The sequence below is a fragment of the Agrilus planipennis genome, unplaced genomic scaffold (assembly GCF_000699045.2).
Source record: "Agrilus planipennis isolate EAB-ADULT unplaced genomic scaffold, Apla_2.0 scaffold18, whole genome shotgun sequence".
Classification (NCBI taxonomy): Eukaryota; Metazoa; Arthropoda; class Insecta; order Coleoptera; family Buprestidae; genus Agrilus; species Agrilus planipennis.
The window spans coordinates 1997756-2023601 of NW_020438920.1; the positions used below are offsets into that span (position 1 = coordinate 1997756).

A 25846-nucleotide genomic window follows, 5' to 3' on the forward strand; every position below is an offset into this window, starting at 1 on the left:
ATACATATGTATGCAACCAACAATACACTGGAATGTAAACATTTAGACCAGGTCACTATTTTCCAATTGTTTTCTTCTATCTCGAATATAATTTCTAGCTGTTGAAAACTTATTTAAGAATTTTTTTGGAATTTTAGTTTCTTTTGTATTACTATAGTTTTAATTTAAAAGCTTAAAGTGCGGTTTTTGTATACGTTATTTTTTAATTTTGGTAATAGGTCGATGAATGGGAATATTAAAACAGATTGAAATAATCTAAATATTCTTCATCATTTATGAAAGATTTAGAACCAACAATTTTCCTACATTTCTCATTTTACCGGAAATTCCCCGTAACAAACATTCTGGAGTCCCGAAAAAGTTCAAAAGCTAGAGAAAATTTTGCTTTGTATACGAATTTATCAACCCATTTTTTCCCCCACAAGTTCATAGTTGGTGAGTAAACTCAAAAGTGAATATCTTTTATCTCTTTCCTAATTCGTTCGAAAAACATAAACTGAAACACTATAGAAGATGGTAATCATTTAGTTTTTACTTTCGATTAGTCTAAACATATCATTTATAAAATATTTTGGGGAGCAAATTTTAGAAACATTCCATTTTAAAAATAAAGTAATGCGCTTCACTTTTAATTAATTTTGTCTACAACTGTAGTTACCATTTAGTAATAATAAAATTAGTGTATTTTGTTACATCATTGACAGCAATGTGATAAAATTCCGGCTTATATATTTGTATTTATTTCAGGTCTGTTAAGGCACCTATCAAGTAAGTGCTAATTTGGCAAGTGTTAATTAAAAAAATGATATTAAAAACGAACCGTATATTAAATTTTTCGGGAATACGTAGGCAATGTACACCGTTGTTCTTATTATTTTGTCCACACAAAACTGTAGGTTGTGCTGAACAGAGCAAGGTGGACCAGGCCTACCCTAGAATCCTCCTAGCCCGCCCTATAATATCAATTATTCAAGATAAATCTTCAATAATTTATATATATACATATATATATTCATGAAATTTCTCCAGAAAGTTTAGTCGATCAATTCTGTTATTCGTTTTCAAATTATTCCGTCGCTCAATGTGATTCAATTCATTGAGCTATTTACAATTGTGATTGGTTGAGCTCGAGGTAAGATCGTGACGCTTGTAGCCTTATAATCTGTCTTTCTCACTTATTTGTATAGCTCGATGAGCTCGATAGAGTATCCTTATGAGCCTATAAGCATGATAGGTACAGTTTAAAACTTGCCCCCCCCCTCCTCCTAGCAAAAAATCATTGCTACGCTTATGGTTTAAATTACCTAGGTAGAGTAATAGTCGGAGAACCAGGCATCAGATTTTAACATAATTCGGTATGTGAACAAATTTTACAATAACAAGTAGTCACATTTGTAAGCAGGAAAACAGCCCACTAATAGGAATATAGAGGGTGAAAGTACGTTAATTAAAAAAAAAAAAACATGTAATTACACAACACGTTACTGAAGTGAAACTTCTTCAAACACAAACATATAGTGTCCGACCGAAACTGGTTTTTACGACCGAAACCGAAACCGAAACCGAATTTCGGCAACGGTCTCAGTTTCGGCCGAANGAGAATATTTAGCGATCGTTTTATCATTGTCTGCTTTGAAATAGTTTGTACTATAAAATGCTTAGTTTCAATATTAACTTTAACTAGCAAACTATTTATTAAATTAATCAGTGCTTTCATTAATTAAAATCAATACTTTCTTCCTCATGCACTTATTATTTTTGCATCATGACATGACCCACAAATACTACATTATTTACCTCTTGTTTTTCTCTTGTTTTCCTTTTGGGTAAATACCCGACATTCCGGGTCATTTGATGACCTACATATCCACTTTTGTGCTTTAGTGCAATAACAAGTCCTACAACTATAAGTTTCCAAGGAACCAGGTACACAATTGTTTGCTGAAATACGATAGAACAAACATAATGAGCATAAAACCTTTTAACAGTCTGAAACTGCTTCTATTTTTTTAACAGAAAATTAGTAATAGCCCTTTCTAAAATTAGCTGACAATTAAGCTTGATTCCCACTATCATCTACATGTCGGTAGGATGTCCATTAAAATATTATTCAGTTTAGTAAGCACTAAAACATAGATTGTGGGCGCGGCGGAAAAGAAAAGGTTAAAAGCGTTCGAAATGTGGTATTAAAGGCGAATGATGAGGATACCGTGGATAAAGGTTAGAAATGAAGAGGTATTAGAAAGAATAGGAAAACAGAGGATTCTATGGAAGTTAAAAAGAAATAGGCGAGATACGTTGGTAGGACACCTTCTCAGGTATGAAGGTTTAATCAGAGATATATTAGAGGCAGAAACGGAAGTTAGAAGGGGTAGTGGTAGACCTAGATTAGATTACTGTTCGCAAGTAGTTAAGGATGTGGGATGTTCTAGATTTAGGGAAATGCGAAGATTAGCTCAGGATAGAAAAGAGTGGAGGTACGTGCCCAACCAGTCTTAGGACTCACGATCTTATGATAATGAAGTATTCACCCTTGTACGTCAAAGCTAGATCACGGCTGGCGGGGGCCTGCCGGTGACCAATGTTGCGGAAGGATACTGTAGGTTAGTTAGCAACTAGCAGAAGGGTGTTACAAAGGGTAAATTAATATTTAGACATTCTAAAATACTGATGAAATTTTACTTCATTTAGCAATTCTTTAATACACAGTGTGAAAAATTCCTCTTTAGTTTTTCTAATAAACTTTTGTGTAGCCATTTTTTTCCTTGCTTTTCTTGTTTACCTTTATTTTTATTTCCTCATCTTCTTCAAGTAAAATATCAATAACTACTAAATGAGCAACCTAGTAGGGTTCTGCACTTCCGAATGAAACACGGAACCTTATAGGATTACAACGAAAAACTGACGGCCAGCTGTTGTATAATATGAATTCAGCACAGGCCCACCCGAGCTATCTTTACCTACATCGCTGAATATATGAAATGAAACAGGAATTCCGAATATGTACTTAATTTGCCGAGTCCAAAATGTCTGTAGTTGGGAAGTTCAAAATTGGTATAGTCCGCAATAAAACTGTCGCATTTAGTTTCTTCGTTCAACACACTAACTAGAATACAGCGGTTGCTGAGTCAACTACTTCTTTTACTCACGACAGACGTCCGGAATATCGTAAACATAGAAAAGAGACGCCAGGTAGGATTTGCAGCGGACACTAACAAAGAAAAAGGAATAACATTACACCAAGTAATGAGTACCAGAAAGAGATGCAGAAAAACAGATGTTGCCGATATTGGTCTTTAAAGAAAGTTCAACATTCTCAGGAATTTAAAAAAGCAAAGACTCTTGTTTAAAGATATAATTCGAACGAAGCACTTACAAAGCCGACCTTGATCTTTAGCGTACCCAAGCAATTTCTAACCGCTGCTCTACTTACAATTATTCAGTTATTTCTTTACACTTTGTCTGTATTACTCATGAAGCATTTCCTAATTTAACAAGGGCGAGTACGAAACGCAGCAAATGAGTACAGTCTCAAGTGGAAACAAGAAGGAATATACGTGCATTCATTCACAGGTAAATTATTGCGGACATTGTTGCCAGTTTTGATGGTCGCAACTATATATGAAATATTTTGGAGTGCTGCCTATTATGATGCTCAACTACTTAAAAGAGACCGTTGTGAGAGGCTCATTATTGATCTTATTAAATTTTCCGATTTTCCATTAAAGTCATGGTTTCCTAAATACCGGTTCATCATGATAACAATATTTAAATGACATTCTCTTAACGCACTGTTTATGAACCATTTCCTATGGAATTTAGAAGCCAGAAATACTTGTTCTTTAATAAAAACAAACAACATGACGATATAATATTCTTTCTTGGTACGAAATAATTAGGTGCATATTTGTTGTTTGTTTTCTAGATAAAATTATGGGAAAATTATGGTTTTATCAACATCAGTCGTATAAAACTTCATTCCTTTATATTATGCAGTTACGGAAGTAAACAACTTTGGTAAAATACTGTACTTGTTTATTTAGTCGATGACTCACTTAGTTATTGGAATCATTAAAGAACTAGTACAAAACAAAAATTTTGATATCAAAATATATTATGTAGATAAAGGTGAAATATTATTTAAATTTTAACCCAGACAAATCTGTATTTATGTAGTGATGTGCTCTTGTGTATCTTTGACACTATGTTACACACTGCGAATGTATTCAAGATTCGTCTATTCGCTCTTACTAAGGCTGCATTTAATATTAACATGAAGTTAAAAACCTAGAGATTTTCGAATTAGATATAGGATAGGGTTTCTTCTTGCATACTTTTAACGAAGGAATTTCAACTTTTTATACCTTCCTATGCCTTAAAAATCGTAACTAGAATCGTACTGACAAAAATTGAAAAAGGACGGAAAACCTATTATATTAAAAGAAGACATATTTGGGTTAAAAGAAATAAAGGCGGATGGGAGGCCATTTTGGCATTACAGGTACCTACCAATAAAGAAAACGATATAAAGGGGAAAGACAGATGTTAAATATACTTAAAAATCGTATAGAAATAAATATTAGGAAGAGAATGAGACATGAATGCATACTGTCATCTTTACTTTTTGTATTATATATCGACTCGATAATAAACATCATTAAAGACAGGACACCTTTAGGGATAGATATACAGCGGAAAAAATTGAGTAGGTATGGTTATAGTTGCAGATAACATAGGAGTATTGGCATCAACTAAAGAGGAGTTAAAAATAACCTTCAATAAAAGGTAACAATATTGACAAAACAATACGCTATAAGGATTGGCTGATTTTTGTCATCTAGGAGGTCAGATAAGTCAGGATGAATGGAGCAGTAGAGATATAAAACAAAGGATAGTCGCCTTTAACGAAAACAAGTCACATTTATGTTCGCAACTGGGTAATTTAGAAATTCAAAAAAGATTATTATGTCTAGAGTACGCCACTGTTTGAAAGCGAAACGTGAACGCCGAGAGCGGCGGAAAAGGAGCGCTCGAAATGTGGCGTTACAGGCGAACAATGAGAATACCGTGGAACGAGGAGGTTTTAGAAAAAGTAGGAGAACTATGGAAGTGAATAAGAAATAAGCGAGATAGGTTGGTAGGGCATGCAGGGTTAGTTAGAGATATATTAGCAGCAGAAACAGGGATTAATAGATTTACAGGTAGTCCTAGATTAAATTACTGTTCACAAATAGAGTTGAGGATGTGGGATGTTTCAATTGAAGGGAAATACGGCATGTAGAGGTTTTATAAAACTGTTCTAAATTAGCCAGACTCTCAAAATATTTTAAGCAAAACATAACACCCATCAGTGGCGACGAAAAGGGGCGGTCCGCCCCATGTGCCAAACACTAAAGGGTGACAATAATGAAAGGAGGTATTTCCTTTGCAATTGAAAAATGCGAAGACTTCACTCAAAAGAAGAGGAAGGAACAGATTTCGAAAACGTGTGCCAGAGGAGAAACAGCCCAAGACGCTGGACTAGTACTGCCAGAAGAGATACAGAGAGCTAAACTCCGTGCTATCTAAAGTGGCGGCTGAAGCAATAAAACATCCAACATCCGCAGAAATAAGGCGGACGGTCCGAATTTTATTTAGTGACGATGTTAATTGACAATAATCCTTACTGACAATGAGTTTATCTTTCCAGCTGAAATTCAACAAAAATTTTATACTACCTACTACGCATCTCCCGTATTTCGATAAAGCAGGGTGTGGAATTAATTTGAATACACCCTTCTGAAAGTTTTCAAAGTATTTTGAGCTTTGTAGGTACAGGTACATAACAGAATATAGAACGTGCTTTGATTGAATGTTGACATAAAGTTGTAATTGCACTTAGATATCAACAAAGACGGCCGGTTGGCAGTTTTGTTGCATGACCCATCACTTTAGGTGGCTTAGAATTTACGGAGAATTGGACCATGGTTACATGGCAATGGATAATATTCATAACATTTGGTGTTGTTCAGCCTAAAACTCTGCCTACGTCAACAGAAAAAGAAATCTGACAAAAATCTATGATGAATTTTCTGCAGAAGACTTTGTTTTGGTGATATTACTACTGAGATATCACTTGGAAGCTGCCAGCATTTCTCTACAAGAAGCGGTCCAAGGAACTATTCTCAGTCTGTTCCGAGCCTAGCGCTGAGTTTAAGATATTTTTAACTATTTGTGATTCAGTGGCTTCTTATGAAAGAAGTTTCCCAAAATTAAGGTTGATACAATCTTACTTATGATCCACGATGAGCCAAACGCGATTTACCAATCTTTCCATATTGTCGATTAAAAAGGTCAGAAAAGTAAATTTTGATAATGTAATCGAATATTTTAACACAATAAAGCGACATAAACACGTTTATTATAGTATTTGTTGTTTCATTCATATATTTATATGAAAAGAAGACTGAAGGTATTTGTACGAATTCTCCTATACGAAGAAGTATTCTTGAAAAGATGAAAGTGAATATTCCTCTGCGTCAATATTTTCCAGCAATGTTAATAATTCTAATTTTAATAATAAATACAATTGTAACCAATTAATAACTGAAATTTAAAGAAGCATCCTACGTTACTCCTGACCAGCTCCTCTACATGCCTGTAAAGTTTCACCGAAATTATTCAGTCGTTTCAAAACTCAGCTGTACAAAAGGGCAGACAAAAGAAAAATTAAAGTTTAAAGCCGTTTGAGTCTTGATTGCATACAAATAATGAAATGATGCCGCCCTTTGATGATTGCATGTAAGGGACTAGCGCTATGTTCATTTCCAACTCGTCACTAGTGTATATAAACCCTTAATTTTTATAGTTTGTAGAAGCTATAGAATTGAGTAAAACAAAATAAAATTAATATTAATGTAAAAATTCATTTAATACTTATCCACTACAAATTACCTCAAATTATTCAGTAAAAATTGTTGCTCTTGGGAATCGAATGCGAGACCATTGGCTTTACGCAACCAATGCCCTGACCACTAGGAGAGGTTACAGCGCCACAACAACGAAACGTACTTATTAGGTCAAGGTGTAACAACAGCAACAATTTTTCCTGAACAATTTGATCTAATTTGTAGTGGATAAATATTAAATAAATTTTCACATTAATATTAAATATTAACCACTATTAAAATTTTATTAAAGTATTTCAAAATAAAATTCTTGAAAAGTTGAAATTGTTTGAATTAAAACCTTCATTGATGCACAATTTGTCAAAATTCAAGATAACGAATATCCTAAGTAAAAAACTATTAACGTAACGCAATCCTGACAATATGTGGTATTTATAAGAAGAAGCCTTACCTTTTGCTTCCAAAAATTCCTTTAAGGTATATGCATAAAAAAAAGGTTTTGCTTCGAGGGTTTGGTTTAAATTAAAAGGTTTTTTACATAATTTGTATCGCTTTTTTTAATTTTTCAGTAGCTGCCCGTGCATCACACAGCTTGTAACGAAAAAATTTGAGTATTTCTGAAAGGACTTGTATAAGTTATATTTGGTTGTGTGGTCCCAGTGTTGTGCTTGTTATGGCTGATATGGTGCATTTACGTACAAGAAAATTCTACAAACCAAGACGTACACCACGAGAATCAAATTTTAAAACGTTTAAGATTTGAGGAGGAGAATGTGGTGTGGTTGACGGACCACTTTCTTGGCGCGTATCCCAAAACACGTGGAGCAGCCGTGTCACCTTTGCAGAAAATGAAAAAAATTTTGCGTTATTGTGCGAACCATTTTAAATTTGCTAACTTTCAAACCTGCACAAGTAAATCAGGAATGTATTAAACAAATAAAATAAACAGCTGTCACGGAACAGACACACATTGATTGCACAATGCAAATTTCAACTAGTTTGTCGAAATCGATAGGGTCTAATCTGTACCTTTTATTTTATTAATCCGAAACATTTCCTTGCAAGGAAAGGGTATAGATTATTAATACGAATTGTAGCACAAGCTTTTACTTGTAACCTTTTGCTTGAAAGTAAATGCTTTATTTTTATAAATACTGCCTAATGTTTGCTTAATCTACCCTTTAAATGTTCATGACTTTTCTGAACGATAAGTCGAGAGCACGCCAACTGTTAAGCGGTTTTTCGAAAACGTGTTAAAGCATTAACATACATATTTGATATACCGCTAGATAATCACTTAACCCCCAAAACCAGTCCTCATGGTCAAGATTCAATTAGGTATGAATGTTCACGTTCAAATGTCTCCTATTTGAGTACATAACACCAAGTTAACCAACATTTGATTTTAAGACGGGCAGTATGAACATTAGCAACAGTAAAGTAGATTTAAAGAAATTAAAAAATAACTGAAACTTTAATTATTAATTAAAAATGATATAAATTACGTATTCCACAATTATTGTTTTACCACACACAGTAACTTCCACAAGTTTTTGTAAATTGATGTACATCATTCTTGAAATCCTTAATTTTACTTTTTATATTAGTAAAATACTTTTAACGTGTGTTGCACTAGAACATCAAATAACTAACTACTTTATTTTTTGTTTTCCTTATCTACCAATAGTAAGTGTTAATAATAATTAATGAAACATTAAATTCGAATGTACATATGTTTTTCGGTGATACAAACGCAGCGATTAAAAGTCGTCACGTTTTCGTAACGATACTTAAATTTGAATAATATTTAATTACTTAATTTAATTACCTTGTACACTATATCCATAATTGCACACAACAATGATAAAAACACACAACAACAATTTAACACAGCACATCTTGAAAATAACAATAAAACAAATTTATTAATAAATAATAAGTGTCTTGTTCATACAAATACCACACAATTCGTTTAAACTGATTACATCTGTTTATATGAGACGGATGGGAGTTCGTTCATAGTGGGGATATACATTAATGAGATTTAATTCTCAGATTCGTTTACATACAAGTGTGTACGTGTACTCGTTTGCATGTATTTGTACGATGCGATATCCTCGCACTCTCACTCACTCCTTCACTTGTTATCATAGTATTATTGAAAATGACCACAATTAAACAGAGGCGGCTTTGAAATATTTGGTGTGTATCTATTAATACATTACTCGGAAACCATTTATTACGATGAAATATTTACAAATGATAAAAAAGTTAAATTGTTTCAGAAATTACATTAGTAAATTAAAGTAGTATATATGCAAGTAAAAGCCAGTTAAAGTTAAAAATAATGTATGAATGATAAAAGTATCAAAGTCATTTGGGATTCTTGGGATCGGCATCTTAACTAATTTTATAAATACAAATGTGGGTTTGTTTGTTACCATTTCTCTCTTTAAGTATTCAACCGATCATCATGGAATTTTTTACACACATTGTCAGGGGTGCAGTAAAGGACATAGGGTACCTTTTATCCAGAGAAAAAAAACTGTTCCTGAAGGATAGAAAAATTAGTGTTGTATGACACGTATTTAGGACATCAACTCGAAAGAAGCCGCAGATAAAAACTATCATGAAATTTTTACACTCATTGTCAGGGGTACAGAAAAGGACATAGGGTAAAAAAAGCTGTTCCCGAGGAATAGAAAAATTAGTTTTGTATGCTTGTGTACGATCTTCGACACGTACTTAGGACGTAAAACCAAGTTTTTATATAAATAATAAAAAAAACAAATTATAGCTGACATGTATAGATAGATAGAAAGAAATCCGGTCCAAATGAGTGAATAAAATCAAAAACCTACAGGAACTACAAAATGTTTCTGTTGTTACAAAAAATACACCTGAATATTGATTGGAAAATTTCCACTTCCTCTTTCTTTATACAGATGGTTATCCATATAAAAGAAACAACATTTATTTACAAAAAACCAACTGTTTCACCCATAGATTAAGTGCTTTTTTAAGGTAATTGAAATGTTAAAAAAGCAAGCAATCTTATCCATAATGACTACCAATTTGAAACTAAAACCCAAATACTAAAACATGAGTGGTATGCATAAAACGAAGTAAATACTAATTCTTATTCTTACTGTGGTTTCCAGTGATGTGTGTACTAACTAGCAAAACATCCGTGAAAATGTTAAAGTCTGGTATTAACTGATTAAGTGATTTCACATATCTAGCACTAATTTTTATTATTTATTATAAGAAATTATCTGTTTTATAATTAATTCGTCGATACTGTAGTTATCAATTTTAAAATGATAGGTTAACTGACAGTCTCTTCTTATCATCAAAATCGGTTGTGGCGTTTGAAAGATTATCTCGTGCAGACATGCAAGATTTTCTTAGGGGTCGCTTGTGTCTTCTTCTTCTACTTTTTTTCAAGCCGTCTTCTATTTAAAGGTTGACCACCATATATCTAAATGCTCCTGTGTCTATTGCCGTATGAAACAATTCTTAAACGCTGAGGTTTGTCCCCCTTAGTTTCTGAGTCCTGAATATCCTGATTTTTTTTCCTGCCGATCACTTATGCCGTCACTTTGTCTGGAGCTCCAACTCCTTCAGTCTCTGATTTTATAGCAAGGTACATGGTTAGAACCAATAGAATTACAGTCAAGTCAATGTTTTCCAAATATACAATGTGAATCAAATCTGAAATTTCATGTTATTCTAAACTACAATACCTGTGGCAGACATTTTGCAATGGACGCATACGAATATACGTACAAAAGTCGACTAGAATAAACGTCAGGTAATAATGTATCATCTTCTGTTTCTTGCAGAATAATAAAACCTTTTGTATTTTGTAACAGTGTGGCTTTATTTTTGAAGTGAAACTTCTATATAGACGGAGGGTATTTTCTGTCAGGAAAAGGTCTTAGGGTCGCGTGGAGGGGGTAGAGGTACATCGCAGTGTGAGCGGCGGCAGAGACGAAGGGAGAGAAAGGCTGGCGGTGGCGGAGAGAAGGCAACGTTGTATTAGATGGATATAATGCCTAACCACGCGGAGAGCGGGGAGTCTGCTAGAGTCCCGGCGGCATGTGCTGTGCTCAGCTGTTGTTTTCTTACCTCTGCTCTCCACATGGCTGGACATCATTGCCTGTATTTGCGGTCTGTGTAAAAACAAAATCATAATTTGCAGCAAACCTGTGAAAACGAAATGTGTGCTGGGACACATAGTAGAAGTGAAACTTCAACGGACAAGTGGAAAAACGAATGGCAACAAAATTTTTACTTTTACGGGCAAGTTTTCAAATTGGACAAGTACCTACATTAACAATCTGCCCGTAAAACTTGAAGTAAAAATTTTGTTGCGATTCGTTTTTCCACTTGTCCGTTGCCATTCGTTTTTCCTCTTGTCCGTTGAAGTTTCACTTCTACTATGTGTCCCAGCACACATTTCGTTTTTCTTCTTAATGGTGACTGATAAAGGTTGTGGCAAATTTGTCAGTTCCGTCTCATCTCATACCGTCGCGTTTCTTCAAAGTATGAATGGGATAGAAACAATAGAAATAAGTAAAAAGGGGGCGACGAACNCTAATAAGACTCTGGCAAGTGCTGTAGCCAAAAAGACTACTCATGCGTTACTTAAAGCTGTATATAATCAGCCAATAGAAAAGATACTTAAATATTAGTCTATGTAAATTGATTGCGACAGAAATAATTTTGTTTGTAACTAATCAGTTAACTGGTAATTAATTTAATGATTAGGAGCTTTTAATTAATTATAAAATAAACTCCAAGTATTCAATCGAATAGAAATCGTTTGTGAATTCTGAATATGCAAAAGAAAATGTTTGTGAGACTTATTTTTCTAGGAAGAACGAAAAATGAATTCTATTTTCAATGCCCTCTAAAGTATGAAAGCGTAGAAGGGCCAAACATACTTTTTGAAGTGAAACTTCTTCTTTACGCACGGTAAGGTAAGTTCGTTTCATGCGAGTTGCGATGTAACGAAATCATGCAACGGATGTCCCCCCTCCACTCCGCCACGTAGTCTAGTTCGTAGTGGGGATCGCTTCAGCTGTGAACGTGCTTCAATGCAACGTTCGTTACAGGCAACTGCGGCATGTATAGTGTAGCCCGAACAAAATGTATGAATGTTTTTGTATGTGTTTGTGTATGTGTGCCTACACTCTACAGTCGAAACGGCGCCACTGACGCCAATTCCTTAATCCCTATCCCGGTATGTTTGTGTGTTTGAAGAAGTTTCACTTCAGTAGCGTGTTGTATAATTACACGTTGTATTTTTTTTTAATTTCGACTTGTAACTCAAAATTTCGACTTGCAACTCGAAATTTCAACTTGTAACTCTAAATGCTTATTGAATCGCAACCTAATGTAATCTTTGTATAGTTGGGTCCAGATGACTGATCGGGTTAAGATATCTTCAGTGTTATTGTATTGATAACATGAGCGCTGAAGATTTCAGTCACAATTGTCAACGAAACATCTGGACAGTTTATTTAGACCACGATTCATCAGCCCGAATCATAATTTTACGATACTATTGATTCTGGCCGAGATAGGCTATCTTCGTATACTGAAGGGTAAATAAATACTCAACTCGAAATTTCGGATTACAAGTCGAACATTAATAAAAAAATTGTGTTTGGCCCTTCTACGCCTTCGTATTAATACAACTATAAGTAATAATCGAGGTTCCAAAATCAAGCGTTTTGTATACGAAGGGTGCATTTTTAAATATGCGTTAGAGAAGTTATTGGTTATAGATAGTATTGATACTCACCAGAAGAAGCATCATTAAGACCGCCGCTGATACAAGCCATTCTTGTACAAGCCCAATAACCATTTTTTGTACAAGAACAAGAATTACAATCTATATGTTTCGTCTCTCCATAAGCACATTCAGCATCTATAAAAAATAAAGAATGATAAGGAACGTTGAGGGTTATGCAAACGCTTAAATTAATAATTCGTACATTCAAAATAGTATACTCGTATAAATAGAATATGCTACATCAACTTGAAATAACTTTTCGATTTTGAACCACTGCAAATTTCCTCAAATTAATGAGGAAAATATTTTTGTTGCTGTTGTCACCCCCCGCCGGGAATGTTGTTTTGTAGTGGTTCAAAATCGAAAAGTGATTTCAAGTTGATGTTGCATATTAACATTGAACACTATTAATAATTAATAAAACAATGTCATAAATAGAATATATATTTTGCAAAAATGTTGGTTGTAAAATGTATTGCTATATAATTTCCAAATTTATTAAAACACAGTAAGAGCTAGGGTTAATTCGTTAATTTCATAATACAGCATTTTAAAGATTCTGATATAAGTACAGGCGAATTGAGAACCGGCCGAAGGGTTATTGTCCTTTGAAAAATATGACGTGCTATAAAGAAAGTCGTACATATCTTCGACCACCTTTTCATATAAATAATAACGTAAAATAAACCCAATAAATGTAATTTAAGACCTCCGAGGGATGTTACGCTTTGTTCAAAAGATTTTATGAGTTTGGTTAGTTTAGTACAGTTTTTAAATAATCAGGTGCTATATTTTCAGTCAGGCGTCGTTGAAAAAACATACTCACCAAATTGTGCACTTTCACTCATGCGACATAAAATGTGTAATTTATATGTTCGGTAAACATTTTACCTTATCTACATGGTAAAACATTAGACACAGGTAATATGCCTATATCACTATATCTGATTCGTATTCCGGAATATTTAAAAGGTAACATTTGGAAATACTGTAAAGTGAATCTCGTAATCGCGAAACAACATAAGGGGTGTAAAAACTATCCACAAAAGGTACCCCAGTTAACATGCTGTTATTGATTGAGAACACTAGCCAGACTGGCGCCCGAATTATCTTCTCGCCCTTCGTTATCGTAAGCGTCAAATGACGAAACACATGTACCTACTCGTGGCCTTCACACTAGCTGGTACGCAGACAGGCCAATTGCACGTGACAACGATTAGGAACCGTAGTCACCGTTCGATTGGCGATGTTAGTGCTATTACCACAAGATACAAAACTAAGTTATATTTTGAAAATATAAAAAAAAAACAATGTACTCGTCCACAAAATATACGGACAGGGAAGAGTATGATTGGCACCGAGAAAAAGCTATTGGATGTTGCAGATTNAAATGTGAAGTTGGGTGCAAAAGAAAACAATAAATCCCCCGAGTAAAAATAATTCATTAATTTTTCACTCAACTAAAATACCGCCAAATTAGCACTGAAGTTGGGTGCAAAAGAAAACAATTAAATCCTCTGTCGGGAAAAAACGAAATGACTTTCCGAACAACCCGATAGATTTATATGTAAACAGATCCTCATTTACATTAAGATAAAAGTACCTGCACGTGTTTGGCTTTCATTAAAATTTTTATTACGTCTTTTAAAATGACCCTTTGATCAAAACGATAAAAAATACCACACTTAAAACCTTTTTCGATCAGTTATCCAAGCTCAGCCATTCTTTGCCCCTCCTAACTCACGTTTCTGCTTCTAATATGCATGTATCTAACTAGCCCTTCATATCTCAGAAGGTGTTCTACCATTATATCGCTTCTATCACTCGTTTAATTCCGTAGCGCTACCTATTCTTCAATTCAACGGTATTTTTGTCATTCTCCTATTTGATACGATGTCAAGAAGTAATGTTTATATCTCAAACGCTTCTAACTTTGCCCTTTTCAATGTGCCCACCGTCCACGTTTCGCACTCGTACAAAGCCCCGCTCTTCCTGCTTTTTCGAATTTCAATTCGGTCAAGACCAGTCAAATGGTGACTCTAGACTCAACCCAATTTACCACAACAATTTTTGCAGAGTGGACTCGTATTTAACCACGAAAAAGCTGGGTATTAGTATCGCAAAGCTGCGACAGATAAACTTCAAATTCAAATTAGTAAATTAATAAAAATAAATTAAAATGTTTAATTGTTGCCTTTTAATGGAAATAAACACTTGGTTGTTGTTTCGGTATCGCACATTATTTCATTATTTCCAAGCTTATACATTTGTTGACCTATTAAAACAATCAGATTAGGGAGGTCAACTTGAGCTAGATACAATTTACTCATATTGTTAACCGAGACTTGTGGACGCCTACATTCATTACAGTAGGAAAATTTTTTAGTTCTTCGGTCCACTGAATTTGACGATAAACGAAGATAATTAGTTTGTTCAAGACGTTTTCGTTAATTCTCAGAAAATTGTCGTTCGTGGAAGGTTCAAAATACAGCCAAATATAAAACATATGAAGATCTGCGAAAGCAGAAATAGCCGTACCTAAAATGTCAGTGTCTTTTTCTACTTCCCTGGCTTACATTTTCACGAACGTAGAGCCCGAAGTCAGAAATGTATGACCTAGGAGAGAAAATGTCACTATCCTTTAAAATTGTAGAAATTGAAGCTAATGCTAAGACTGATGAACAAAATACGAAGTTCGACTCAGTCGCAAAAAACTTGAACACGTACAATGTCTATTAGAGTGTCGCACTCCACCGAGTACCATTATTTCAGTTCCAAATTACGAGGAGCTTCCACCTATTCGTAGAAAGGTTTCTCTTACTAGTTCTCCTGATGGCAATCTCGATAAACTGGACCTCATCTATACTTCTATCCAGAGAACGTAAAACCAGTTAGACTCCGGTAAGTATCACTAAGAGATTTCTTGTCATCTTCACATTCAAATTGCTTGGATGAGAGGACTCCTGTCTCTATTGTAGAGAGCCCCTTTCTGGCATACCTTTCCAATGTTCTCGACGAATTGGGCACATATCTACTCCTCTTTGAGAGATCGGATATCCTTATCCCTACCCATCCAAGAAGGAATATATACTGAGGGTCGATTTTGTTATTGCAGAATTTTCTCATAATGAACTTAGAATCCATTCCTAGTCCAATTTACTCAAATCTACAGCAAAAAAACAAGGATATTAAACAAATAAACTACATTGACTGAACTTATCTTTCCAGAGTAAAAAGTCAAGCTAAACATCTGCTTCCCACTTAAAGCCATCGACAGTACCTACCGCCACATCTTCGTATATCTAATCCTTTGATTTGACGCCCCCGTTACGAACCTCAAACAACTTATAAATTTCTTCTATCCAATTGGTTCTAAAAAGATCTACTTTGCCAAAACAAATTAGCACTCTTTAGCTCCAGGCCCTAATGGTAAAAGCACCACTTAGGTCAAAAGTACTCCCAATTTGCCGCCAGCAGCATTAGTTAGTGCACCAGTATGCTAGTCCATAATATCATTCCGCTTGCCTACATTAAATTACGTACAGTTTTATTCCGAATGGCAACGAAGGATTGTATGCCGACCATTGCAAGCTTATCACAACCTTACAACGTCTTCTCCACCGAGTCCCCCAGACCCATTAAAGCTGCAATATCTGAATGTATCCATTAACGTCGTTTCACGAAAATAGGCGACACCCTGGCTAATACACTGATTCTATATATTTACATTATATCGAGGCTGAAGCATGGACGATCGTATGATGTGGTTGCCCTCGAATATAAGAAAAGTATTTGAAACCATCTAACCATTCCATCAAGCTCTTTCATCATCCTTGAGAACTTTTGAAAATTTATTTTACTTTTCCAGACGAATTCAACATTCTACCACCCTTCCACAATCTTTAATAAGGTTATTGATAAATTACTTGGTCTCGCCACGAGCTTTTATGGAGCACCATGTGAAATAGTTCATATGTTTCTACCATGGCCTTCTCAGACGAGCTCATCTTGATGAAGGCTAATAAGATAAATATTGTCTTTACTTCATTTCCTTCTTTGTAAACTCTTGCGGCATGTTTGTCATCTCTAGGGAGTGCACTAATATCTAAAAATTTTGGTGCTGTTGGAGTGAAACTCTTCGTTCGTCTGGACAGTACTTCATTCCTAGCTGATCATGAGTTCAAACTTTATGTGTATCTAGGTCATTCCTTATGTGGAACTGGTATCTTAAAACTTTGCCTACCTAATGTGGATTATCTTCGGGTTCCCTTAAGCCAAACTGGAAGCTGATCCTCATTAATGACCACCTGGTTCCCCAACTACTGCATTCCTTTAAGAATCATAAAGTCACTGGCAGAGGTCTGCAACAATGTGACTGTCTCATTAAGAAGTTCGCGAAGAAATACTTGCACTTACACTTCTACACCCCTGATACTTTTCTTTATACAAAGTCTCGCATTGGAAATTATTTCCTAAATCTTCCTTAAAAGGTTAACATACATTGACTCTTTCTAGTATACGGTCACTTTGCCTAATCTTTCTTCCTCTTATGGAGTAAATCTAATCCACCGATTGACTTTGTTGGCCAACTTACAAACAGCTGGTATTGCATCTAACGCTCCTGACAAACGGCACCGTATGAAGATTGTGACATAATTGAATTCGTATTCGTCATCCTACAAGAATTCTTGGTTACCCGCTGGAAAGTTATACACCGAGGCGGACAAGATTGCTCACAATTCTAGTACCGAGAGCTAGCTCTAGAAGACGCTGCATCCATCAATATTATCAATTGCTATTTTGTTTTCGGTAGTTATTGTGGTCTCATTCCCTCACCCCTTTGGTGCTCGATACATCCATTTCGCGAGTGTTGTGGGAGGATTATCCCCTCTACCCACTTCGTTTCTTAGTGAATTCTCAAGCACCCTTGTCTGGTGTGTTGCTCGTTGTGATTAGTATTTAGTACTCGCATCGACAATATTCGCCATTGCAGCTTATTGAAACTGATGTACAAATAAATAATTATTTCTAGCACAATATCTCTCAAAAATTTCGCACTCTGCCGAGTACCAATACATCAGTTCTGGATTACTACGAGGAGCCTCCGCCCATTCGTAGAAAGGCTCTTCTTACTAGTTGTCGTGGTGGCAATCTAAAGAAAATTGTACTATAATACTTCTGATACTTCTGATATTCTTATATTCTCCTGAATACTGTAGAAAATCGTTTTAGGATATTTTTATTTAATTTTTACAAATTAACTTAAAAATGATTCTTTAATAATCGATAATGACAATACCAATGAGATTTGTAATTTATTCGTTTTGTTTTTGGTAAATTCATTTGTGCATGACTGAGTATCTTTCATTTGCCTGTATTTATTTTTTTAACGGTTTTTTAATTTTATTTATTTAGTAGAACATTTCAATTACCTACATAGTGCAAAAGTATATAATTTGCAAACTTAATACATTCCCACGTGTAAATGTACAATGTATCTACATTTGGCGCCGCATAAGTCTTGTTTAACTTCTTAAGTAAATAACTATGTACATGTTATATTGGAATAACAAAATTGCTTATTCTGCACCACAATAAATTGAGGTAAGGCACTATCCCATCTCCGTTTAGCTGGGAACTATTGTACAGTACTTCAAAAAAATAATGACTTATACGATGAACCCTGTAGCCACTTGTGATTAAATATATCACTACATAGTATAAAACAAAGTCGCTTTCCCGCTGTCTGTCCCTATGTATGCTTAAATCTTTAAAACTACGCAACGGATTTTGATGCGGTTTTTTTTTAANGCACGTGACAACGATTAGGAACCGTAGTCACCGTTCGATTGGCGATGTTAGTGCTATTACCACAAGATACAAAACTAAGTTATATTTTGAAAATATAAAAAAAAAACAATGTACTCGTCCACAAAATATACGGACAGGGAAGAGTATGATTGGCACCGAGAAAAAGCTATTGGATGTTGCAGATTGATAAAAAATAAACACTTTTTACTATAACCGCCACCTATGTCTACCTCTCTTTGTTTGGATATATCACTTATCGAAAATCCAGTAGTCCGGGTGTTGAATTATTATTTACAAACATAATGTAACAGAAGTTAGTTCTTGTGAAGCTTTCGTGCTGACAAAGTGTTCTAATTTGAAGAAAAATGACAACTCAACGTCCAGATGTTTATCCTAAGTTACACAATTTCTCTATTTTTTATTCATTATTTGGTTTGAGTATCCGAGTCATTTAACGGCAAACAGAGATTCCGCTTGAGGATTTTGCGGGGGAATTCCCTGTATCCATTTATCTGTATACGTCATACCTACAAGGATGTATCTCCGTTGCTTTTGCGAATTATGAAATAATCAGCAGTACATTCCTTACATGCCCATGTTTGCCTACGAAATTCCACCACCACAACTAGCGACGCCGCGTTACACAATTACGCTAGGTAATCCTGATCATCATTGACGGAACAATTGGGGGATTTCGGTAAGGTTATTACCTTATGTTTATGCGAATCACTGGGTGGTTGTATTGGATCTATCTATTTCTAATGTCTCTGACTAAACCTTCATGCCTGAGAAGATGTCCTACAAACCTATCTCGCCTATTTCTTATTGACATCCATAGAATCCTTTGTTCTCTTACTTTTACTGTACATTATTGGTGATGATAATATTATCTAAATATTTAGACATGCCAAAATTTCCGTAATACTTACATAGGTATAGAAAATTTACTNGTACACTATGAATTTAAATTTTACACTATACATGCCGGAGTTGCCTGTAACGAACGTTGCATTGAAACGCGCTCACGGCTCAAGCGATCCCCACTACGAACTCGACTACGCGGTCGAGTAAAGGAGGGACATCCGTTGCATGATTTCGTTACATAGCAACTCGTATGAAACGAACTTGCCCTACCGTGCGTAAAGAAGTTTCACTTCAAAAATAAACAAAAATTTACAGAAGTGCTGACAGCGGTATGTTTATCGTTAGGTAAATGTTTTAAGCAATCGAATGCAAAAAGGGTCAAATACCTCATTATTATGTAAAAACTAGTGCTTGCATTCCGCCCTAAATTATCGGGCTTCTTCAAGGCTTACACGAAGGCCCGTCACGTAACTAGGAACAAAACTAATGACTAAGAATGAGATAGACAGTCGACTTTTTTATGCTGATATATCTAACAAACAAAATTTATAATCACCAAAATTAACATAAAAGCAACAGTTTACGAGGTATTTGAGAAAAAAGTGTATTTCGAGACCTTTTAAACTATTTATAACTTTTGTTAACTTTGTGGACTATTACGAAATTTTGTGAGACTAAAATAGTAAGAATTCCGCTAGGAAAACTTCTTTTAGATTCTGGATGTTGTTAAAATAAGCGTAACTGTTTTGTGAAGTATTTGTTTTTCCTGAAGACAACTTAATTTGCTGATCAAGAAAACACTCCTAATCGTAAGTTACCATGAGCCTCTGCTAATTGACTTCCTTTCACATGCGCTCTATATGCTCTACATAATAATAAAAGATGGCAACTTTATCAAATCAAATGTCCACAACTGCAAAATGAAAACCAAAATTGCTGCCCTTAAAAACATTTTCGGATTCATTTTCGAAATTTAATATGTTGCTCGTATATTCTTCCACTAAAATCTGTCAACCGCTCCTTATCCCAGTGATTCTCAAAGTAGGTATCAAGACCCCCTGGGGGAGAGGTCGTAGAATATTTGTGAATACTAATCTAATCTGGGTCTACCTCTATTCCTGTTGACTCATGTTTCTAATATGCCTCTGCATGCGTGAGGTATACCCTACCAGCCTATCTCACCTATTTCTTATTGAATGTCATAGCACCCTCTGTCTTCCTACTCATTTTAATAATTCATTACTAACCGTCTCTCTCTAATACCTCCTCATTTCTAATCTTCTCTATCCACATTTCGCACTCGTACAGATCCGTGTCCCAGACACAATCTTTTCCGAATTTCCAAATCAACCGCTCCCGAGTAAACAACCCGACCTTGTGCTACCCTTTATTTTATATCTCTACTGTTCCATCCATCCTGAATTATCTGACTTAACCAGTCTCTTATATTGACTTCTGCTAAATTTAAAGTAACTCTTGGTTTATGGTTTATGAATTTAGATTCTAGTAACTTTATCAGTATTAACCACCATCGGAGTATTTTTCTACACATACACGTTCTCCGAGAAAGGGAGGAAGGGGTTGTTGTAAATTTTTTACGTCACTGCTCACACTGCTTTATCCAATGTCGTTTTTAGAATAGTGGGCACCATGTTAATAAGAATTTTTGCTTCAATCCATTAATTTGAATATGCCAACGGCGTTGTATTTAGGGGTAAAACCATTTTTGTCAAAATTCGAAGAAGCGTAGACAACGCAGCATATCAACTTAATAAATTGTTTCACACATCTACAGGACCGTACGCAGAGTTGTTTCCGTGAATATGGAACATACATCTCCGCCAAACTTGTCAGATTTTAAATCAATCGACTGTTCCGTTTAACATTGACAATTGTCAAAAGTGGATTCGTGTGAACTATTTTAGACTAGAAAATTGAAGAAGAATTAAGAATATTGACGGTCGACATTGACAGAAAGTTTGTTAATAATTCTTTGTTGAAAAATGTACTGTTTTCATTACTTCCTTTGCTTATATTTATCTTTCAACCTAACATGTATATTGAATACACATTTTAAATGATAAATCAGTTTGCTATTAAACTTGTGGCTACTTTTAAAAATTTGATTCACAAGCCTCCTTCGGACTGTTGTTTAATGAAGACCTTGTTCTTGTCAGTGACCGATAACAAATGGTTCTGTTTTTAGAATAATGTTCTAAAATTAGATCGAATTAATTATCCTTCAGTGATATGAATCAGCCATGCAATCTATTTATAGACTCATTATTAATTTCCGATTGATTAGTTATGTAAATAACAATTTTTCCTCAAGACATTGGTATAGTGCATGATAATGTGTATACGAACTATAAATAATTTTCCACATTAAAAACAAAAAATTTATTATTACAAAACGACAATTTTTTGTTACAGTTATGGTATTTGTAAATGGCGCAAGATCCAGATACAACTAATAAGATCGTTTTTGAGAAATTGGGAAGGTAAGAAAAAACTCATTAAAATAGAAATTTATTATTGATTAATTATTTTGTACTATTGGAAACAAATGGTAGTATATGGAATCGATTCAGAGAATTAATATCCAATAACTATAATGGAACTTATTGGTTATAACAACATCGGTTATAATGACAACTTTATGTAATGTCAGTTTGCAAGAGTTCTGCAAATTACCACTAAAATTAATACTAAATGCCTAGGTAATAACAACAACAAACTTATAACTTAATAACTTCATATACATTTTTATTTCTTCTTGCTTATTTTGGCCAATTAGCACTTCGATAGACATGATAAAATATTGCCCATTTATTATCATTACCGTTCGGGTCACTCCTATTGTTTGTCTTGTATAGTCGAAACCGCGCAAATTTTCTTTAATAACGATATTTAGTTGTTACTTCAAAATATTGCCGATCGCTTAAGTGATGCTATAACCAAGTTCTATTGTATATAATTTCTAACCATGTATATCACAAATTATGTAGTTCGATATTGCTCGTACCCAGTACATAAGCATCAAATACTAAAAGTATAAAATTAATTAATATAGATTGCTATGTACTGAAAAGTAATTTCTGATGCTGATTTTCGATTTCTCAATGACTACAAATGTGTGGTTTCGTTACACCTATTATTATTACTACTGTTTTATTTCTTTTTTTCGCTCTGGTTGAATTACACACCAATTCTACCATTATCTGGTACCTGGCCTGATTCTAAAAAAGGAGCTGGATCTACCGAGACAGATCCAAACCAGGTACCGGTCCTATCTCTAGATTTCTCTGGAGTCCTCGACCAATTTCTACTCTTAATGAATGAGAACAATTTTACCAAAATGACCAAAATGAATTTAGAATTCTGGCCTTGCACTGCGCCAACTTATTTGTTGATGCTGATTTTTCGGCTTAGATTATACGAGATATATTCGAAATCCTCCCAAAAATTCTCTTCATTCTTCTTATGTAAACTTGAAGAGCACACCGACTTTATCTGTTAGGTAATACTAAATCATGAAAGTCAGTTTTGTCCGCGTCAATCAAATGACTATTCCAATCGACCATGTTGATCGTTCCTTAATAGCAAAGACACTTTTAAAAAGTGTGTTGTAATTAGTAGCGGATTTACATAATTTCCGCCAGTAGGCTATTTAAATTTTGCCGCCCCTAGTGACTGTATTTAGTATGATTGTAAACTAGGGCATCGATGTGTCAGTTCCTAGATTATTTTTACAACCCAACGATTTAATTAACATTGGATTTTAGATCAACGCACATTTAGTGAACGGTCATCTCACGAATGGTGAAACATATTAGATGTTGAATTGTTTGTGTGGACCTGATAATATTTCGGTATATAAATGTGAATCTTTCTAATTCCTGTAAGACAAAAAACAATTTTGGTCCCAAATTTGCCGCCCTACGCTCAAGCCTACTCAGCCTGCCGGTAAATCCGACACTGGTTGTAATGTTTATAGTCAAATAGTACAATATTTGAGCCAGTAGTAAGTGTAATAAAATTGATTAAAAAAATATTTCCGTATAAAAATGTAATTCTAAAATTCGCTGCAGTTAGTTTTAAACTCTAAGAGATCTAGGAGTTTTATACTTAATTTTACCGGAAATTCCTTTTGTTATAGTTACTATCATTGACTTAATCGATACTTGGGGGGATCTAGCTTTTTTCATTGTTTCAAGAACACTGCATTGAAGATTCTGATCCATCTGCTGATCCACCCTGAATATTAGATTAATATAATATTAATTAAAAACGTAAAATTTAAAATCACACAAACTAAAACGGTTTACTTAATGCAAAACTATACCATATTTTTATTTGACGCCAAAATACAATGTATGTATCTATTGTTTTTCGATTTTCCCTGTATGAACATGATTTCTAAATTATTTAACCAAAAAAATTTCACTTCTTTATTTTTCTTAGCAGCGTAATATATCTACTAATGTTATCATGAAACTCAAGGCGTTTTGAGTAATGTAAGATTAAATAAATACTTACTTATGCTTTAAGTTTATCATTTTTACGGAACTTGAACGCATCACGCGACAGTGTGGCACACCCTTGGCCCATACAAAAAAAAGCTTGCTACGTTCTCGACATTGGGGTGATAGTGAATTACTGTTGCCTTCAATTGGCCGTAATTATTACTATACATATACGGAATCGTTTGATATATCACAAGGGAATATGAATTAGGTTGGTTCCATGGTCATTGTTTACAAAATTTGCAAATTTCATGGAAGCAAATTCAGTTATCTTTCTTTATTTATAAAACCCGTTCACATGGAGTTGGTTTCGAATCTACAAACTGAAAACCTATTTAGAAAACAGAACATTAGAATATATTTCTTCAAACCGTCGAGTATTGTTCTGAAAATTAATTAAATTCAGAGACTTGTTTTTAGCCTTAATCGTACAAAACAAATATGTATTCCTATTATAGACGATTATTATAGACCATACACGAAAATACAAACAGGTACAATCTTTGTTCTCCTACATTCCGTTTCCACAAAAGTAAAATTAGATATTCGCAACTATTCATACATAGCTGTTACAAAACGAAAACCGATGCGCATGATCTATTATATATATAACATTGTGCGAAAAACATCCAAGATAGATTAATTTAGGCCTAGTTTTCGACACGGTGTCATTACGATTCCACATTGATCCCACTGCAATAAACCAAAACATTGCATTCACCTCCACTCTTATTTATCCTGAGCTAATCTTCGCATTTCCCTTAAACATCCTTAACCATTTGTTAGCAGCCATCTAATCTAGGTCTACCCCTGCTCCATTTAAGTCCTGTTTCTGCTTCTAAAATGTTTCTGACTACCTTCATGTCTGAGAAGGTTTATTACCAACCTATCTCGCCTATTTCTTATTGACTTCCATAAAGTCCTCTGTTTTCCTAGTACCTCTTCATTTCTAACCTTCTCTATCAACGGTATCCTCATCATTCGCTTGTAACTTTACATTTCGAACGCTTCTAACTTTTTCTTTTCCACCGCGCCCACCGTCCATGTTTCGCACCCATAACATTCTTTTTCGAATTTCTAAATTAACCCTTCGCAAGTATAAAAGTGACGTGTTTTTGTTAAAGGCGACTAGACCCTGCGCTATTCTTTGTTTTATATCTTTACTGCTTTTTCCACCCTGAATTATCTGACTTCGTAGATACCGAAAATCAGCCACTTCTTTTAATTTCTCGTCTCGTATATTCGTATTCACTCTTTCTTCTTCCCTTCTATACTAGTATTTTTGTTTTACTTTTGCTTATTTTCATGCAATACTATTTTGTCAATACTGCTTCCATTTTATTTAATACTATATTTAACTCCTTTTTGCTAGATGCCAATATTATTATATCATCTGCAAATCTAAGCATACTAAACTTTTTTACCCCTGTGCATTTATCCCTAAAGTTATCCTATAAGTAATGATGTTTATCGCATCTTGTATCATCACTGTATAGATTAAAAAGTAGCGGTGACAATGTGCATCCTTGTATGACTCCCTTCATATCGTTGCTGCTCAAGTTCTATAACTATCTTTTGCTCTTATGGGTTATCAAATTAGTAGTTGGGATTGTAGAAGTGTTTATTTACATTCATATTGTTATGGGAGAACAGCTTTTATTTAAAATAGTTATAAATCCATATTTATTTCGTACAACGTTTCTGGACATATGAAATCTAACAAAATAAGAACTACACTAACGATTTTATGTGTAAATTTTGCATTGAATCGATTTTTAATTTATAGGGTTGTTCGGAAAGTCATTTCGTTTTTTCCCGACAGAGGATTTAATTGTATTCTTTTCCACCCAACTTCACATTTAAGCCGTATAATTTTTATATGCTTTGAGAGCTCATATAGCAAGGCTTGTGTGTGAAAAATTCCAATTAATTCTACGCAGTAGTTTTTGGTTGGT

At 34.5% G+C, this 25846-nt stretch overlaps 2 protein-coding genes across 2 annotated transcripts in view; both read right to left on the reverse strand.

Annotated features, from left to right (window-relative positions):
- Nucleotides 1-8950, reverse strand: part of LOC108744091 (G8 domain-containing protein DDB_G0286311) — a 29452-nt gene extending 20502 nt beyond the window's left edge. Inside the window, exons 1-2 of the mRNA XM_018479684.2 lie at nucleotides 8716-8950; nucleotides 1798-1941 (exon numbers count right to left, since the gene is read on the reverse strand). Coding sequence (XP_018335186.1) covers nucleotides 1798-1941; nucleotides 8716-8785 — 214 coding nt within the window. The 5' untranslated portion in view covers nucleotides 8786-8950. The remainder of the gene's footprint in view (nucleotides 1-1797; nucleotides 1942-8715) is intronic.
- Nucleotides 8951-12184: 3234 nt separating this feature from the next.
- Nucleotides 12185-25846, reverse strand: part of LOC112904236 — a 17502-nt gene continuing 3840 nt past the window's right edge. Inside the window, exon 3 of the mRNA XM_025973776.1 lies at nucleotides 12185-12926. Within this exon, the coding sequence (XP_025829561.1) occupies nucleotides 12677-12926 (250 nt within the window). The 3' untranslated portion in view covers nucleotides 12185-12676. The remainder of the gene's footprint in view (nucleotides 12927-25846) is intronic.